General features: G+C 46.4%; 1 protein-coding gene and 1 non-coding gene across 5 annotated transcripts in view; both read right to left on the bottom strand.

The window, feature by feature from the left end:
- TMEM94 (transmembrane protein 94) overlaps positions 1–20,521 on the bottom strand; it is a 182,576-nt gene that overhangs the window by 53,272 nt on the left and 108,783 nt on the right. For all 4 annotated transcript variants that reach the window (XM_063960629.1, XM_063960630.1, XM_063960631.1 and 1 more), the window contains exons 16-23: positions 6,818–6,991; positions 6,383–6,485; positions 5,990–6,207; positions 5,615–5,790; positions 5,386–5,524; positions 2,358–2,473; positions 2,162–2,261; positions 1,972–2,080 (exon numbers count right to left, since the gene is read on the bottom strand). In XM_063960629.1, coding sequence (XP_063816699.1) covers positions 1,972–2,080; positions 2,162–2,261; positions 2,358–2,473; positions 5,386–5,524; positions 5,615–5,790; positions 5,990–6,207; positions 6,383–6,485; positions 6,818–6,991 — 1,135 coding nt within the window. The remainder of the gene's footprint in view (positions 1–1,971; positions 2,081–2,161; positions 2,262–2,357; positions 2,474–5,385; positions 5,525–5,614; positions 5,791–5,989; positions 6,208–6,382; positions 6,486–6,817; positions 6,992–20,521) is intronic.
- On the bottom strand, positions 18,982–19,167 carry LOC134899758 (U2 spliceosomal RNA). Its single transcript, XR_010173369.1, has one exon. It is a non-coding gene; the product is annotated as a U2 spliceosomal RNA (small nuclear RNA).

The raw sequence follows: 20,521 nt of genomic DNA on the forward strand, positions 1-20,521 counted from the left end.
TCAATCTCCAATGCACGAGTAAAAATGGCGGCGACGCGCGGCTCTTTATATGGAATACGAATCTCGCAAGAATCCGACAGCGGGATGATGACGTTCGGCCTCGTTCGGGTTAACCGAGCAAGGCGGGAAGATCCGAGGCGGCCTCGGACACGTGTAAAATACGTGAAGTTCGGGGGGGTTTGGATCTTGACGAACCGAACCCGCTCATCTCTAGTGTCATCCAATCTTCGACTGCCTTAATGACCAGGCACTAGCCAAGATAGGATGTAGGGATACCCTCACTCTTTCTATCCGCTGGGTCTTTCAAGGTAACAAACTGCACAGTAGGAATGAAAGTCCTCTTTGTCAATCTTGTGATTGGTGCATCCACTTTCGGTGGAACGTCCCATAGTTTTGAGTCTTCTTCAGCGAAAGGATAAAGATACATAGGTTTGCAAGCTTGCATCAAGTTTAAGCCAGGCTTACTTTAACACTGCGGAAAAACAGCAATCTGTTTAATTTTCCTTTTGAAAAGAGAAGTGTAGCATGTCTCAGGCACTGCAGCATCCTCAAGTGGCAATGTCTGACAAACAGCATCAATTAAAAGCTTGACTGCAAAACCTGTAGAGGAATCTTCCTCCCATCTGAAGGATCCTCCCAGTCAGTATCTATTTCACCAACTTCCTGAGATGAAGCATCAGAATCTGGGTCCTCACCAGGAAATTAAATAGAGGGGGCACAGGTCTCCGCTTAGTGGCGGTAGAATCAGAGGACGCTACCATCTTATTTAAGGAAGTAGCCATCTCAGACAGACACCTTCCCATATTACGAACCCATAGAGGCTCCTCAGCAGAATTAGATGAAGGTCTAAAACTGAGACTTTTCCCTAAAGCTTCCGTGACCTGAGATTGACGCAACTCGGCTATAGCGTCTGCCATAGACCTGGTCCACTGTGGCATCACAGACTGATCAGTTGAAGTTCCAGGTAGAGAAAAACAGGTGTCACAGTACAAACTGAGCAGAGGTTGTGAGCAGCCTTTTTGTAATTTCTTGGAGCATTGTGCACAATAAAAATAAACAGCATTGCCAGTCTTGCTTGTGGCAGTTTTGGTGTGAATGCAGTGTCCGCAGTGTATGTACACAACACAGGAAGGGGTGTTTGCTTGTAATAGTTTGGGAGCCTAGTCTGATATCTGTAGTAAGGGGGTACACACGGAGCAATGTTCAGCTAATTTCTAAGCAATCTGACTAGATTGCTTAGCAATTAGTTGAACATCGCTCCGTGTGTAGGGGTGCCGGTGACAGCGATGCGCGGTCCCGCGCGTCGCTATCGCCGGTGCTAGATTGGCCTGGCACAATCTAGCAGCTCACTCATTTCACCACTGGGTGAAATGAGGGCCCCCCCTCCCCCCCCCCCTCTCCGTGTCTCCCCCCCCCCCCCCTCGCTCAGCACATCGCGCCGTGCTGAGCCGTCTGTGCTAGACCGCTCAGCACACATCTCTGGGGAAATCTCCCCGTCAGTACGGCCCTGTAGAGAGATGAGTCATCCAGGCAGCAGAACTAGTTAATAAACGGCTTGTAACCAGTTTAAGTCTGCACAATGAAACAAGCAATTGACCAGGCTGGTGGGATAAGTACTGATATCAGTAATAGTCCCACTCTATACTTGCTATTGTGGAGCTCCACCGTGCAGAAAAGAAAAGTGTGCCTTCACTCAAAGGCATAAAAACTAGACTGAGGTGTTGCTGGAGGTGGGAGGGGTTAGAGGGGGAGGGGTTATGAATATATAATAATATAAATCTGTCTGACTCAAATAAAAAATAAAAAAAAAAGCACAAAAGTAAGCCAGAGAGACGAAAAATGTATTCAGTACAAGTTGCAGTTAAGAAATGATATGGACCAGACACGATTCAATGAACTAACAGGAATACACATTTATTTAGCATGCAGAAGAAAAAGTGAGTGACAGAGAAATTGAAGAGGGAAGCTGACCTGATATCACTCTGTAAGTACAAGTCGCTGTTCCGGATGCTGGCAGAACTTCCCATACAGCAGGTCACCTCCCCATACTCTTGCATGATCTGGATCATCTCACACATGGCTAGGGTATAATAAAGTAAATATGAAAAAGTATCCACTAAGGCTTCCACCACTTATTTACACATCTCCACACTTTACTCACTCTCTGAGGTACAGTCAGTAAACAGAGGAACCAGCAAGGGAACATTATCAATATTTTGCAGATGAGGTCTAACTTGATGTATACCACGGGGCAGCTTTGCCTGTAGCAGGGTAAGACGTTAGAATGTAAGCCTTCATAACTGAAATCTGTAACTATGCAGCACAATCGGGATAACAAGCACAAGACTCTCTCTTACTCGGTTAGAGTCTTCAAGAAAGCTGGGGACATCACTGTCTGTAGGTTGGAAACTAATCATATCCGAGTGACCCTCTTCCTCCATAAGAAGCAGACCCTCTGCGTCCTCCCGAGAGGCTGATGGGTAAAGGGTGAGGCCGGTTAACAAAAAAAAAAATGGAACAATTGATAAAGAGGATAACATTTGAAAACATAGAAGTACATGTTTGGTTGAAAAAAGAGAAAATTACAAAATGATAATTATAGCAAGACCATGTCTACTGTATGTTAGTAATAGAGAATGGTTATTAACAGCAAAGTTTCTGCACTTGTATCAAATCCTTTTCTCTAAATCAATTGGCGGAAACAAGATATAATGGATTATAAAGTGCAGTGACACAAGCATGGTATATCTTTGAATTCGCTGGCAAAAAAGTTTAAGCTCCTACCCCAGTACACGACTACTGTCAGGGTGTTTAGTATATTTCAGTAAGAAAGCCCAAAGAACATGTCAGGAGTACAAAACAAGCAAAAGAGGAGAACAAGAATGGGCAAATGTATTAAGACTGGAGAAGTGATAAAGCAGTGATAAGTGGAAGGTGATAACGCACCAGCCAATCATTACGGGTTTGAAAAATTACAGTTAAGAGCTGATTGGCTGGTACGTTATCACCTACCACTTATCACGGCTTTATCACTTCTCCAGGCGTAATACATTCTGCCCCAATGTTCTATAACAAGAACAATCCTTTGGTAACAGGCCAAAAAATAACGAACAATAACAGAAATACAAATAGAGTGTGTAAAGCAGGCATGTCCAAACTGCGGCCCTCCAGCTGTTGTGAAACTACATATCCCAGCATGCCCTTACACAGTTTTGCTGTCAGAGAATGCAAAAGCTGTGTCAGGGCATGCTGGGATGTGTAGTTTTGCAACAGCTGGAGGGCCGCAGTTTGGACATGCCTGGTGTAAAGGGAGCATCCAGTGTCCCCCAATGGACTGAGAGAAGGATTTAACATAAGTACAAATATCTAAGTTTCTTTAATATCCCATTGGAAGACTTGGTTACAGAGCTTCAGTATAGTAACAGTAGGGTAAGCTAATAAGATGCAATGTCTTTCTTCCAAAACTGGCATCTTTGGATTATTAAATCCATGCCCTGGAGTCCCTTACTGATCTTGTTTAATGCACCCTCATATTTTCAAGACCAGATCATACATGTTGGCAATTCCCATCCTAATGTCCTTACATTGGGGGTAATTCAGACTGCATCGGCAGCGATCGCAGTCTAAATATTTTTGTGGAGTGCGCACACGCACCCCAGTGAGATGCTAAAAGCATCGCCTCTGCCTGATTGACAGGCAGAGGCGATCACAGGTGGGAGGGGGCATGCCAACGGCGTTAGAACGCCGCTGGCAGGTACGGTGCGGTCAACGCAGGTGTGACCAGACCTTGGGGGGGGGGCAGACGGCGGCGGCTGCGTGATGTAACACGCAGCCGCTGCAACCCGGAGAGATAGCTCCTTGCCAGAGCACAGGAGCAGCGCAGGCAGGCAGCTACTTGCCAGGTGCAACATCGCCACCGTGCAATGCTTTTGCACCAGTGCGGGGGAGGGGGCAGAGGATGACCATGCAGACATGCGGGGCGGACTAGCCCTGTGCTGGGCGTCCCCCCGCATGTCTGAGAAAATTATCGTAGATGTGCTAATTAGGCCCATTGTGCAGAGAATGAAGAAAGTATTGTTCTGATGACTCATCCTGGTATAAGTCCAGAATCACGCTGACCTGCTTTAGATGAATTTAGAAATCACTTTTGTCAGAAAGGAATGTTTGGTTCTAAAACTAGTCCAATCTTCATGGTAGTGGAGGAAGACAAGCACACAGGACTGAGGCCCAGCTCTGAAACTCTCCTAGCTGTGGAGATAGCCAAAAGGGAAGAAGCCTTCCTTGTAAGGAACTTCAGCTGCACAAAATCCATTGGATCCAAAAGGAGAGTGCCTTAAGGCTGTAAACACTAGGATAAAACTTTGAATGAGCTATTGGCGGGATGTATTGAGGCTGCACACGCATCACTCCTTCCCTATCAGAAGGAATGTCTTTTAGGTAAATGAGCCAGTTTTCTCCGATAGAAAACAGGGAGGGCTGAGACCTGAAGCTTCAAAGAACTACATATTACTCCCCCTTCTAGTCCATCCTACAGAAACAGAGGTAATACAAGCACAAACAATAGATAAGAGGTAGAAAGGTCTTCACATTTAAGGAACTGCTTCAATAGTCATGCCAATAAAGCCAACCAAGATGAAAATAGGTGGAGAAATTACTTAAGAGATTGGGCCCAGTTTTATGTTTATAATGCCAGCATGCAAAGACCTTCTAGGCTAGACCAATGCTATAAGAATCTCCTGAATCTCCTCTGTTTTTACCTTTTTGTTTTAAGCAACTCTAGAAGCATAATGAAACAGGTGTATCAGATGAAATCTCCAAGGTAGTGATACAACATCTACCAGAAATGCCTGTACATCCGTTGCCCGGGACCATAAGCGCTCCAACTTGGGACTCAATATAGATTCCATCATGTTGATGTCTTGTTGCCCCCACCAGTCTATCTGTTGAAAGACCTCCAATTGAACTCTGCTTCCCAGTTTCCCTCCACACCCAAAGGATGAAAACTACTGCAATGGCAGGATCATACTGTTTCGCCCAATGTATGTTTCTGCTGGTCTTTCTCATAGTGAGGGCTCTTGGTGCACACTTAGTAATTTATGTAACCCATAGCATTATTGGATTGGATTTAAATTTTTCCTTCTCACAAAAAATGGTGTCTGCTGACCATATTGTTCAAAACCGTTCTGAGCACCAGTACATTTATTGTGACCCTGTAAATTGTGACTAAAGAGCAATAGCAACTCAGCCTTGAAAGCTGGTGTTGTCACGATCATCCAAAAAGCTGGCAACAAGACAAAATAAGAATGGCATAGAAGATAATACAAAAGACAGGCTCAAAATGCCCAGTGAGGACACGACTCAAGCAATCTCCTGATTGTTTCTCACCCTGATGTAAATCATCCCGTAGAGAACCAGCATGGCTAGGGCTGGATGGGGGAACCTCAGAGCCTGGTCCATCACCATTTGGAGTCAGAGAAATATGACAGTTCCATCCAGTCTCAAGACCCATTTTCTCTGCAAACACCTGAGTGCCGGAAAATGAGTGTTACATGGCACATACAAAATTAAAAAAGAACAATGAATATTGCCATAATTTAAAGATGTCTGTCCTCACCTTGCTTCTGAGCTCATCCTCCATAGAGAAGTACACAAATCGGATGCAGGCATTCACTAAACCATCTATGAGACGCACAATATCCAAACGAGCCTGATACTGCGAGGAAACCATTCCCATAAAAATTTGACCACTCATTGCTTGTGTGAAATCCTCAGTCACCTCACCAATACCTTCTGTGTTTATGAAAAAGGAAAAAAATAGAGATGAAGGAGGAAGGAAATAAAAAAACAGAAAAGGATAGAGAAATCATGGACCCCTGGATGGTGTCAAAATATGATTAATGGTATTTAAGGGATGAGAGAAGCAGAGAAAACAAATTGACACACACATTTTTGCTAAGTCACCATGTGGTCAGAAATGGCTAACACTCACCATCAGAACTCCAGCTATCATGGCGCCCTGTATGTTTCAGTGGGATATTTCCGCCAAGGTCACATGAAGTTAAAATGTTGTTCTGGCCAGGAGCGTGCAGAATCTCTATGCACTTGCCATGTAGCTGAGGGGACAGCGAGTAGTGCATTGGCTTGTAGGAAAAAGCAGAGCAGTAACCAGACAGGCAGGCTCGCTGGTAGAAATCCAACACCTTTTTTCTGTAACATTTGAGAAACACACAGTAAAAAGCAGATACACAGACATGAAAACCAAGGCGATTGTGAAGAGGTAAATCTACTGTGAACTGTACAGACAAAGTAAATTTTGGGAAATGTTTTTATGTTCTCACTGTATAAGGCTCCTGGGATTTGAAGACAATACTTTGTTGCGTACCTGTCAGACCCAGAGAGCGGGTAAATATCAGCTCCGTCCCAGAAATCTGTACAGGCTTCAAGGATAATGTCAGCTGTTCCATGGGACAGCATCTGCTCTGTGTCTGAAGTGTTATATGAAGAACAGATAGAGGTAGATTTATACATATACACATACTGTGCAAGAATAAAAGCTAGCAAAGTAAAAAGAGGGGGATAAAACAACTTCAAATGAGACACACAGTCAGGAGGATGCACATGGGGGAAGTAGCCTTCTAAAGGGTGAAGACGTTGCCCATAGCAACCAATCAGTTCCTACATATTTTATAGAATGTACTTGATAAATGCTAGTTAGAAAATGGTTGCTATGGGCATCTTCTCCACTCTTTACAAGGCTTGATACATCAATCCAAAAATGTTTTGGTCCCTTAACTGTAAAATACTGCTCAGGACTTACTGGTAGTGACATCTCTGACAAAAAGACTGATCATGTGACTGAGGGGTGGTCTACGTTTGGCCCCACTTGGAAGCTTGGAGAGCAGTGTCTCCTTCACAGTCTCTTCACTTGGAAGGTGATATAGAGCAACATGATTTTTCAGTTTAAACAGGTCCCTCGCTCCAGGAGTGAAACCTAAAAATGTAGATGAGAAAGTTAAATGATGGAAGTGTGAAAGACAGCACATTAGGAGTGGGGATTAAAACACATTTGGGAATGCCTCCAGCATTTAAACGTCTTACCATGCTAACTCAACTGTGCTAAATCAACCAAGTCTCTTTCTCTGCTGCAATTTCCACATTCTCAATACCCCTTAAGGGTATATATTCATTTCTGCGTCAATCACAATATCAACTCTCTTCAAAACTCTCCATTCATAACTTGCTCAGATATACTACTATATAGTACATCTGCTGAATACTTTGGACACTGACAAATAAATAGATTTCCAGTCTCTCATCTGTGCTCTGGCATGATGCCACAAACACTTCATTAATAAAATTTCTTCTCAACCCTCCCACATGAACCACTCAAATGCCATTACTACCCCAAGCTATTGATTCCAATTTCAAGGACAAGAGTGACCAGATAAAATATTTAAATTGTGCCCTCTTCTTTGTGTCAACCTACTCCTTTACTTTCCCGCACCCTTTTCTTCATTTGACACTACACAATGATAAAGTAGCATCTCTCTTCTTCCTCTTCCACTCTTCTACCTGTCTACTTGAACCTATCCTTTTATAAACCAGTCAGTCACAGTTTCTTGCGTTTACTGCAGCCCTAACCTCTACCCCACCACACTGGTATCTTCTCTCACCGATACTATAAAAAAAAACTGACCAAGATAACTGTTCCTGCTCTCCATTCCCATGACATAGCCCTGTGCTGGGCGTCCCCCCGCATGTCAGTGTGAATGATCCATGTCAGTGTGAATGATCGTAGCTGTGCTAAATTTAGCACAGCTACGATCAACTCGGAATGACCCCCATTATCTCCTACTACATTACCATAAGGCTCTGTTCTAAGGTCTCTGCCCTTATAAATCTATACCACTTATCTTGGAAAACAAATTAGCTCCTATGCCTATGGTCTTCAGTTTCAATTCTTTGTGAATGATGACCAAACTTATTTAGACTCTCGAGATCTTTTACCGTTGTTTGAACTGAATTAAGCCGCTTTCACATCACCAATAGTGGGTCGCACCCGGACTTCTACATGAGTCCTTCCCGGGTGCGACTTGCTTGAGACCCCTTTCAGACTGGCGGCCCCTACATGGCATATTGCCCTGACGATGATGTCACCACGTCACATGCGGAGGGGGCGCTTGGAGATCAGATGACCTCTAAGCGCCACATGCTCTCATACAGTGAACGGGTAGCGGGTCGCCTCGACCAGGCAACTCGTTCACACCACACAGCAACCCAGATTAGACCAGTGCTTAACCCTGCTTTAAACACGGGTTGAAATGCCTGTTTGCTCGACGTGAGATTTTTCCCCCGGCCTCTTTCCTGCTGCACAAAATCCCTGGTTACTGCACATTAAGGTGTAATAACCAGGGTTATTTTTGGCAGTGTGAAAGGGGTATTACTGAACGTACTTCTGCCATTTAAGATGAGGAGTCTCACCACTTCAAACTCAATATTAAAAAAAAAACACAGAGCTAGTAATCTTCTTGCTGGTTAATAAAAGCTAACTGAAAACATAATACATTCTACCGCTTGCTGCCTAGGTGTCCTCTTTGACCCAGAGCTATCCTTTTATTTCCCACTTCCAATTCGTATCCAAATCCTGTAACGTATAGATGAGAAATATTGCCAGATTATACACGCATCTCACACTGGACATTGCAAAACTAGAAACCATGCAGCCATAATATCCAATATCCAAAACTGTAATTCCAATGTTACTGGTCTTCCCTTATCAGACTTTCTTCCTTACAGAGTATAATGAATGCAGTGCTAGTCTAATACTCATCCTTCTACTGCTGCCAGACTCAGTCAACACCTACATTATAGAATCAAATATAAAATTCTTACTTACAAAGGCTTCAGCAAAACTGCCCCAACATACATTTTTTCCCACTTTTCACAAAATCTCTCTCAACTTGACCCCTGCACTCTGCCCAAGGTCTGCGCCTTTTATCCTCTCATTACTTGCTCCAATTACTGAATACAGGATTATTATTTTTTTTTTCAGGCTGCACAAACTCTGTAGAATGCTTTTCCTCGTACAACAGAAGGCTTTTCCCACTCTTAAACATTCAAGCATTTCCTGAAAACTTACAAAACAAAAACCCTTTTCTAAACCTCCTTAGGCTATTTGAATTAACATAACTCACAGTGCACTGAAATCGTACATATATTCTTTCTATGCTCAAACAACCTTCTGACCTCCAAACCAACAATACTTTGTGACAGTAAAAATAAGATTTTACTTACCGGTAAATCTATTTCTCGTAGTCCGTAGTGGATGCTGGGGACTCCGTAAGGACCATGGGGAATAGACGGGCTCCGCAGGAGATAGGGCACTTTAAGAAAGCTATGGATTCTGGGTGTGCACTGGCTCCTCCCTCTATGTCCCTCCTCTAGACCTCAGTTAGAGAAACTGTGCCCAGAGGATATGAACAGTACGAGGAAAGGATTTTTGTAATCTAAGGGCGAGATTCATACCAGCCACACCAATCACACTGTATAACTTGTGATAAACTACCCAGTTAACAGTATGAACAATTAACATAGCCTCGGTTCAAGACCGACCAACTATAATATAACCCTTATTGAAGCAATAACTATATACAAGTCTTGCAGAAGAAGTCCGCACTTGGGACGGGCGCCCAGCATCCACTACGGACTACGAGAAATAGATTTACCGGTAAGTAAAATCTTATTTTCTTTAACGTCCTAGTGGATGCTGGGGACTCCGTAAGGACCATGGGGATTATACCAAAGCTCCCAAACGGGTGGGAGAGTGCGGATGACTCTGCAGCACCGATTGAGCAAACACAAGGTCCTCCTCAGCCAGGGTATCAAACTTATAGAACTTCGCAAAAGTGTTGGAACCTGACCAAGTAGCCGCTCGGCAAAGCTGTAATGCCGAGACCCCTCGGGCAGCCGCCCAAGAAGAGCCCACCTTCCTAGTGGAATGGGCCTTAACCTATTTAGGTAATGGCAATCTTGCCGTAGAATGTGCCTGCTGAATCGTGTTACAGATCCAGCGAACAACAGTCTGCTTTGAAGCAGGAGCGCCAACCTTGTTGGCCGCATACAGAACAAACAGAGCTTCCGTCTTCCTGATCCTAGCTGTTTTGGTCACATAAATCTTCAAAGCCCTGACCACATCCAGGAACTCAGAATCCTCCAAGTCCCGTGTAGCCACAGGCACGACAATAGGTTGGTTCATATGAAAAGATGAGACCACCTTGGGCAGAAATTGAGGCAGAGTCCTCAACTCTGCCCCATCCACGTGAAAAATCAGGTATGGGCTTTTATATGATAAAGCCGCTAATTCCGAAACACGCCTTGCAGAAGCTAAGGCCAACAACATGACCACTTTCCAAGTGAGGTATTTCAACTCCACTGTTTTGAGTTGTTCAAACCAAGGTGACCTGAGGAAACTTAATACCACGATAAGATCCCAAGGCGCCACCGGAGGCACAAAGGGAGTCTGAATATGCAGCACGCCCTTCACAAAAGTCTGTACTTCAGAAAGAGAAGCCAATTCTCTTTGAAAGAAAATGGATAAGGCCGAAATTTGGACCTTTATGGACCCTAATTTTAGGCCCAAATTCACTCCCGTTTGAAGGAAGTGAAGCAAACGGCCCAAATGGAACTCCACCGTAGGAGTTAGCTCTGGCCTCACACCAAGAAACATATTTCCGCCATATACGGTGATAATGTTTCGATGTCACATCCTTCCTAGCCTTGATCAGGGTAGGAATGACCTCCTCCGGAATCCCTTTTTCCGCTAGGATCCGGCGTTAAACCGCCATGCCGTCAAACGCAGCCGCGGTAAGTCTTGGAACAGACAGGGCCCCTGCTGCAGCAGGTCCTGCCTTAGAGGAAGAGGCCACGGATCTTCTGTGAGCAACTCTTGCAGATCCGGATACCAAGTCCTCCTTGGCCAATCTGGAACAATGAGAATTGCTCTGACCCTTCTTAGTCTTATTAATCTCAACACCTTGGGTATGAGAGGCAGAGGAGGAAACACATAGACCGATCTGAACACCCATGGTGTCACCAGAGCGTCTACCGCTACCGCCTGAGGGTCTCTTGACCTGGCGCAATACCTCTTTAGCTTTTTGTTGAGACGGGACGACATCATGTCTATTTGAGGCAGTTCCCACCGATCCACGATCTGTGTGAAGACTTCTTGATGAAGTCCCCACTCTCCCGGATGCAGGTCTTGCCTGCTGAGGAAGTCCGCCTCCCAGTTGTCCACCCCCGGGATGAACACTGCTGATAGCGCGCTTACATGGCCTTCCGCCCAGCGCAGAATCCTGGACGCCTCTGCCATGGCCACTCTGCTCCTTGTGCCGCCCTGGCGGTTTACATGAGCCACTGCCGTGACATTGTCCGACTGAATCAGAACCGGTTTGTTCTGAAGCCATTCCTCCGCCTGGCGTAGGGCGTTGTAAATGGCCCTTAACTCCAGGACATTGATGTGGAGACAAGTCTCTAGGCTTGACCAGAGACCTTGGAAATTTCTTCCCAGTGCGACAGCTCCCCAACCTCGGAGGCTCGCGTCCGTGGTCACCAGGATCCAGTCCTGAATGCCGAACCTGTGACCCTCTAGGAGGTGAGCACTGTGCAGCCACCACAGGAGAGATACCCTGGCCCTGGGAGACAGGGTGATCCGTTTCTGCAAATGTAGATGGGACCCGGACCATTTGTCCAATAGATCCCATTGGAAGGTACTCGCATGGAACCTGCCGAAGGGGATGGCCTCGTATGAAGCCACCATCTTCCCCAGAACTTTTGTGCAATGATGCACAGAAACCTTTTTTGGCTTTAAAAGGTTCCTGACCAGAGCTATGAGCTCCCGAGCCTTCTCCACCGGAAGAAAAACTCTTTTTTGGTCTGTGTCTAGAATCAGGCCCAAAAAGGTCAGACGCGTTGCAGGTACTAGCTGGGATTTCAGTAAATTGAGAATCCAACCATGCCTCTGCAACGTCTTCACGAACAGAGACACGCTGTCCAGCAACTTCTCCCGAGATCTCGCCTTTATAAGGAGATCGTCCAAGTACGGGATAATTGTGACTCCCTGCTTGCGCAGGAGCACCATCATTTCCGCCATTACCTTGGTGAAAATTCTCGGGGCCGATGAAAGACCAAACGGCAACGTCTGAAATTGGTAGTGACAATCCTGTACTGCAAATCTCAGAAATGCCTGGTGAGGGGGGAAAATCGGAACATGAAGGTACGCATCCTTTATGTCCAGGAACACCATCCAATCCCCTCCCTCCAGGCTGGCGATGACCATTCTGAGCGATTCCATCTTGAACTTGAACCTCTTCAAGTACAGGTTCAGGGATTTTAGATTTAGAATGGGTCTGACCGAACCGTCCGGTTTCGGTACCACAAACAGGGATGAATAATAACCCTCTCCTTGCTGGAGATGAGGAACCTTGATTATCACCTGTTGAATGTACAATTTGTGAATTGCCGCTAACACTAGCTCCCTCTCTGACGGGGAAGCCGGCAGAGCCGATTTGAAAAACCGGCGAGGGGGCATGTCTTCGAATTCCAGTCTGTATCCCTGGGAAACAATCTCTATTGCCCAGGGATCCACCTGTGATTGAACCCAGACGTGGCTGAAAAGACGAAGACGTGCCCCCACTTGATCTGACCCCCCACCCCCCGCCCCGGAAAGCCCCAGCGTCCTGCTGTGGACTTTGTGGAAGCAGGGGAGGACTTCTGCTCCTGGGAACTAGCTGAGTGCAGCCGTTTTCCCTTGCCTTCGTACCTTCTTGTTTTTATTGGAACGAAAGGACTGCATTTGATAATGCGGTACCTTCTTAGAATGCTGCGGGGGAACATAAGGTAAAAAATTCGATTTACCGGCCGTAGCAGTAGAGACTAGGTCCGAGAGGCCTTCTCCAAACAATTCCTCCCCCTTGTACGGCACTGACTCCATATGCCGCTTCGAGTCGGCGTCTCCCGTCCACTGTCGGGTCCACAAGAGCCGCCTAGCAGAAATAGACATAGCGTTTATTCTAGAGCTTAGTAAACAAATGTCTCTCTGAGCATACCTCATATACAAGGCAGCATCTCTGATATGCTCCATGGTCATTTGGATGGTATCCCTATCTAAGGTGTCACTCTCCGTAGATAAGGAGTCTGCCCATGCCACGACAGCACTACAAACCCAGGCCGACGCCATGGCCGGCCTAACTATAGTTCCTTAAGGTGTGTAAATGTGCTTCAGGGTGATTTCCTGCTTGCGATCAGCAGGATCCTTGAGGGAAGCTGTATCCGGAGAAGGCAGTGCCACCTTCTTGGATAAGCGTCAGCGCCTTGTCTACTTTAGGCGCAGATTCCCATCGTATCCGATCCTTCTGTGGAAAGGGATACGCCATGAGAATCCTTTTGGGAACCTGTAGTCTCCGATCTGGAGATTCCCAAGCCTTTTCGCATAATTCGCTTAGCTCAAATGAGGACGGAAACGTGACCTCAGGCCTTTTCCCTTTATACATGTGAACCCTCGTGTCAGGGACAGGGGGTTCCTCCGTGATATGCAAAACCTCCTTTATGGCAATAATCATGTACCTAATACCTTTTGCCACCTTCGGCTGTAATTTTGCATCCTCATAGTCGACACTAGAGTCAGTATCTGTGTCGGTACCTGTGTCAGCGACCTGGGATATGGGGCGCTTTTGAGACCCTGAAGGTCCTGGCTCCCCAGGGACAGGCACGGGCTGGCTACCTGACTGATCCCTAGCTTCAGCCTTGTCTAATCTTTTATGCAGAAGATTTACATTTGCATTCAAGACATTTAGCATATCCACCCAGTCCGGTGTCGGCGTTGCCGACGGCGACCTGACATTTAAGCACTCCCCCTTCACATTTAGCGAGCCTTCCTCATCAAACATGTCGACACACACGTACCGACACACTGCACACACCCAGGGAAACTTTTTCTGAAGACAGTATCCCCTGAAAGGCCCTTTGGAGAGACAGAGAGAGAGTATGCCAGCACACACCCCAGCGCAACAACCTGGAGACCAACACAGAATGTTTTTCCCCAGCAGCGCTGTATTATATTGTATCCGCCAATTTTGTGCCCCCCCCTCTCTTTTTAAACCTTCACCGTGTGTAAGCAGGGGAGAGTCCGGGGAGCTTCCTCTCAGCGTTTTGTGGAGAGAGAAATGGCGCTGGTGAGTCCTGAGGGAGAAGCCCCGCCCCCTCGGCGGCGGGCTTCTATCCCGCTCAAAATCGTGAAAAAATGGCGGGGCTCAATTATATACATGTACAGTGCCCAGCTGTACATGTATATACCTATTTGCCATCCAAGAGGTGTTACTATTGCTGCCCAGGGCGCCCCCCCCTGCGCCCTGCACCCATACAGTGACCGGAGTGTGTGAGGTGATGTGGAGCAATGACGCACAGCTGCAGTGCTGTGCGTTACCTCTGTGAAGCTGAAGGCTTCTGCCGCCTGAGACGTCTTCTTGATTCTGCTCTTATGGCTCTGTGAGGAGAACGGCGGCGCGGCTCTGGGGGTGGACGCCCAGGACGAACCTGTGTTCACCCCCTCTGAAGCTAATGGTGTTCAGTAGCCGAGGCAGCAGATCCTATCAGTTAAGTAGGTCTGTCCCTCTCTCCTCAGTCCCTCGATGCAGGGAGCCTGTTGCCAGCAGTGCTCCCTGTAAAAAAGTAAAAATCCAAAACAAAAATGTTTTCTGTAGCAAAGAACTCAAGAGAGCTCCCTGCAGTGAGCCCTTCATCCTCTGGGCACAGGATCTAACTGAGGTCTAGAGGAGGGACATAGAGGGAGGAGCCAGTGCACACCCAGAATCCAAAGCTTTGTTAAAGTGCCCTATCTCCTGCGGAGCCCGTCTATTCCCCATGGTCCTTACGGAGTCCCCAGCATCCACTAGGACGTTAGAGAAATTTGGATTTTTTACTTACCGTAAAATCTCTTTCTCTGAGTCCATCTGGGGGACGCTGCGCACTTACACTTGGGTTAGAGTGTGTGAGTATGGAGTTTGACACAAGCTATGAAAAGAACTAACTCCACCCCCTCTAACCCCTCCCATCAACCCCCTGTTCACAGGAAGCACTCCTCAGTTAAAGTTTAACAAAGCCGAGAGAGAGAAAACAAAACCAACAATCAATAACCAGACAAGAGGGAAGGGATCACAGCGTCCCCCAGATGGACTCAGAGAAAGAGATTTTACACTTACACTTGGGTGATATCCCAAAGCAAGCCAAAGAGGGGTAGCACACAGACGGGAAATCTGCCCCTAAGATCAGACGCCCAACAGAGGCATCGCATCCCCACATACCAAAAGTATGGAAACAATAGAATCCTGTGAAGGTTGCCGCTCTACACAGCTGCACAATAGAGGAACCTCCGCGAACAGCCCAGAAGGCCCCAACGGCCTGAGTCGCACAATTCCGCAGAGGGTCAGGAACAGGAACAGCAGGGGACACATAAGGCTGACGGGTAGCTGATGTGACCCAACGAGCCTCAGCGTTCTTAGAGACCGGTCAACCTCGCTGGGACGCACCACTAAAAACTAACAACGTGTCCGTACGGCGAACTTCAAATATTTCGGTTCAAGGTTTGTCTTGAACCGAGGTCTCAATATACACTGGTCTCTAGCATTAGTGCGCTGAGCCACAGCTCCTGTGTTGAAAAAAAGAGTTTTGTATGTAAAACCACTCTATCCCAATAGAAAAACCAACAAAGGTGGACTGCAGTAAAGGACTGCCAACTCAGAAACACACCGAGCTGAGGCAATGGGCAAAAGAAAACAAAACCACCGTAAGAGGAAGGAACCGCCACCCAACAGAGTCCAGAGGCTGGAAAGGAGACACAGGAGCTACACAAAGAAACTGTATATGCAAAAAGCTGCGAAGGAAACACCGAACATCCGCATATTCGCACCAAAAGATTAAACGTTTTACTGGGCACTGTGATTGGTTTGCGAGCCTGAAACATAGTCAGGGCTACTGACTGAGGTAAACTTATTACTCTGATGATGCTGTTCTCCACAATCACGCCGTCACCATCAGACGAGACAAATCCCGGTGATGACACAGTTTGAAAGTGAAGATCTGGCCGAAGAGGTACACTATAAGGAGCCTTGGCCACCCTGGTCTGAAGCATTGCAGAGCAGTTTCGACAGGCAAATCCGGAGCGATTTAGTTAGACCGAAAGAGCCACTGGTCAAATGCGTTGAAGCACTCACTGGATCTTGCCAGAGGCAGAAACAAATATGCCAGATGAAAGTGACAAGGCGCTAACACGGCGTCCATGATTGCCACAAGAGGATCCCCAAAGCTTTCACCATACCAGGGAAGTCCTTTTTGCAGAGACGAGAAGCCCTGAGGTCGATGTCGGCTTGTCACACAGGTACATCAAAATCAGAAAAACCTGTTGGCTTATTTCACATTCTTCGGGGAAGAAAAGCATGACAACCCGGGAAGTCCGCGTTGTCCATTCTGGAACTGGCCGATATTGCCGGAACCCAAAGTTCCGCCCTCTGCATATGTGAGATACCGTTCAGATGGCTCTCCAGCTGCAAGTGCCACTGTGCATGTTGATATAGGCCACTGCAGTGTTGAAGTTCGACTGGATGCGGGATGCAAGACCATGCTAATCTTCTCTGTATCGTTCCAATTTTCTTTTTTCTTTTTCTTTCTAGTATATGTGCTGCCAAATCGAGCACTTGTAGAAAGCCTTGAGCTGGAGCCAAGGCATCCTGGATTGCCCGGAGATGGAAGTGACATCTCCACTGCGGACCTCAATGTTTTTGAAAACCAAAGTTGAAACCCAAAACCGTAATGTCTGAGACTAGTGACTGTGGTTATGACCTTCTATGTCAAGACCGAAAATGGGAGTCCTATGGGTCAGATTCGGATTGTGTAGACACCAACGAAGATATTGTCGTATTTGAAGTGACATACTGAACTGTTGTTTATGTAAACTCAATTCTGCCTGGGATTAATAACATAGAATTTGAGATTGAAGAATCCAGGCATGAGACCGGGAGAATGGAGCCACCTGTAAAGTCGCCTCTATCTTGCAGAGGAAGTGTATGCCATGGATCACTGACCCCTGAGGAAACTGCGAAAAGAGTGTATTCTGGTCTGGAAATCCTGCACTCAGCCAAAAGACCGAGATACCTGGGGTCGAATAGAAAACCCCTAAACACCATCCTCCACAAAGTAAGAAATCCGGAACCAAGGTCCACTGTAGATGTGTATGACAACAGGTGCATGAGACGGAGCTCTTTTTGCAACAATCGACCAAATATGGCAGTGATGGGAAAGTAACAGTAAAAACCCCAAGACCCTGTTGATGGGAAAGGGATTGGAATGAATACTCCCGCATTGGATAGCGAACAGACTGCAAGGATTAGAGCCTGTCTCTTGGATGAAACGCAAATAAGAGGGATAACAAAGAATCCTGCTTGGTAAGTGTTCCCCAAGATTCAGAATATATGCTCATGATATAATTCGGTATATCCAACGGACCAGTGGAATCTGAGAAAGTTGGCTTTCCCCCACTGAGAACCAGACCACCCGACTCCATAAGCCCTGCAGACGACATATCGGAAGTCCGAGTTCCAGGTGGACAAATGCCTTCTAAGAGAATACATATTTCATTGATATTTATTTTAAATAACACATTTTTTAGCAGTCATACTCAAAATGAGAACCCATGACCTGTTATACTGAAGGCAGACACCTTACTGCTAGAGCTATTTGCTCCTGCCTGCAAGGCACACTTTGATTTGGAAGCAGAATTCCACAAATCACAATCAAAATGAATATATGGGCATCATTGACAGGGCAGAGATGTAGGATTGAATAGAAATAGAATCCAAGAAAACAACATTGACAGAGGATAGAGCTTCAGAGACCCAATCTGTCAATGGATTATTTGAAAAAGATCCTCTTATACAATAATGGACAACTTGCATTATGCAATCTGCAACCGCTCTAAGATCCATGCATTAGCCAGGATAGGGCATAGGAATATTCCTGTGAAAATGAATACCAATTTAATAACCGCCTCACTGTTGTCAATCTGCGGTGATTCAAGGTCACATACTGTACTTTAGGAAAGACAGTCGTCTTAGGCCACCACATGATGGATGCGTCCACTAATTATTAGTGGAACCTCCATCAGGTCAGTGTCTTCATCAGTGAAAGGATAAAGAAACACTGTCTGTAACTGTGAGCCATCGGATCTGAAGCAACAATATTGCGTACTAGAGACAGACGCATTACCCTGGAAACATGAACCGCTACATCATCCCAACGTGAGGGAAGAGGGAGAAACCAATTAACTCAGTAGTCTATTTCTTATTCCTATCCTGAAGCATCCTCCCTGACAGGATTTATTTTACTAATTTCCTGAGATAAAGCCTCAAAATGTGGATCAGAACCAGGAACGAAATAGAGGGAGGTGTAGTACTCCGCCAATTGGCGGTACAGCCTGAGGACACAATCATCCTGCTTAAGGTAGCCATCTCAGACAGACACCAGGAAGTATAAAATTAAGACCAGCCTTAGAAGTGACCATAACTAGAGAGCATAACAACTAGGACAAATGATTGTCCTTTGAAGTAACTGAGCTATAGTGTCTGTCAAGGACCTGGCTCACTGCACAGTATAAGCTGCGTAAGGAGCGTTTAGCTCTGTGCAGCCATTTTGGCAATTTATAGGTACATAGTGCACAAGAAAAAATAAACAAATAGTCTGTCTTGTGCCTTGACATAGAAATAACGAAAGGAAAACAGACTACCAACAATCACTGCTTTAGGTGAAAGTATTGACCATGGAGTATTTTACATTAACTCAGCCATTAACATTTTACCAAGGTTTGTGGGCTAAGTAGTAAACAGAGTACCAGTCACTTGTCATAGTGCAAGCAAAGGCAGACTCTAACAATACCGGTATTTGTGTACTGGTCCTGGACGCACTGCAATACCAGGTCAATGTATAAAGTGGAAAGCGCAAGCTCCTCTTCTATCTTACTAAAAATTCATGTGATATATGGTCCCTAAATAGGGAGCGTATCAGATATTAAACTGATAAAAACAAATATTACACCTGAACTTTGCTAAAAGGCAGAGATAATAAGCAACTATCACTTGCACATTGGTTGCAGTTGGTGGGCTACGTAATAGAGGCAGTAAAAGTCCCACTATACCAGCTATTGAATAAAGCTATACCACCAATTTGGTGGACTAAATGCTGAACACAGTAATAGCCACTATATTTACTGTAGTGCCCATAATTTGTGAGGAGAGGGCATTGTTTGTGCATGACAAAACAGGTAGGATATTCTAACAAGCAAATATCATGTGTATATTTGGCATAGTTGCTGAGCTAACTACAGAAACCTGCAATAGTCCCAGAATACTTGCTATTGTGTATATTATACTCATACTTACCGACTTTTTGGCTGCTCTCTCCGGGAGAGAGCAGCCAGGTCGGTGCTGCAGGGGGTCGGGCTGCGATGTAAGTGCAGAGGGGGGCGGGCCGGAGGCGTGTCGGAGGCGGAACGGGGCGTGGCTACGAGATCGTCCCGCGTAAGCTCCGCCCCCGCTGTGTAATGCCGCTATTGCAGGCATTATACAGCAGGGGGCGTAGCTATGATGACGCGATTCAACAAGAATCGCGTCATTGCCTGCCCGGACCGCCCACTTTACTCGCTAAGTGGACGGCCAGGCAGGGGGGGACCCCTGTAACCGGGAGACTTGCCTGCTCTTCCGGGGGGCGGGAGGGTCACCCGATTTTCGGGAGCCTCCCGGCCATTCCGGGAGAGTAGGCAAGTCTGATTATACTATAGGCAGATCACTTGTAAAGTTACCACCCTGTGGGCTTGTTACTGATCACAGCAATAGTCCCACTATCTCAGTGCAAAGAAAGACAGTGCTCCCCCTCCCCCTCATGCTGAGCTGCTGCCATGTGATCAGGAGCTTCCTGCAGTGTTGCTGGGGGCAGGGCCTAATCGGGTGAGGCAGTTTAGACTGGTTTGAGGGCACCAAAACACCCAGCAACTCCCTACAATAAAGATAATAACAATGTTTCTGTCCAGAGTTGGGCTAGAACTTAGGTCTCTATACATATTGGACTCTTGCACTAGTGTGCTGCGTCACTGCCTCATGGCTGAAGAAATACAGAGAGAGGGACTTAGTATGCAGCAAAGAAGCTGCACAAAATGGCTCCTGCCCAGGACCTGAGGCTCTTTATAATACTGCCCTCAGTGTCCCCTGGCCACCGCTAGTCCCAGGAGTCAGCGCAGCCGCCCCTCAGCCACATACAGTCCTTCATACAGCCCTTACAGTGACCCAGCCAGGGCACAGGAGACATACAACCAGCAGACACACAGCATGGGGTACTCACTCTGAGGGACGGTCATATGCTAGTATGAGAAGGGTCACAGCCCAGCACTACCTCAGTAGGCTGAGGCTGTTACTACCTGACCCAG

This window comes from Pseudophryne corroboree, chromosome 3 (assembly GCF_028390025.1).
Source record: "Pseudophryne corroboree isolate aPseCor3 chromosome 3, aPseCor3.hap2, whole genome shotgun sequence".
NCBI lineage: Eukaryota > Metazoa > Chordata > Amphibia > Anura > Myobatrachidae > Pseudophryne > Pseudophryne corroboree.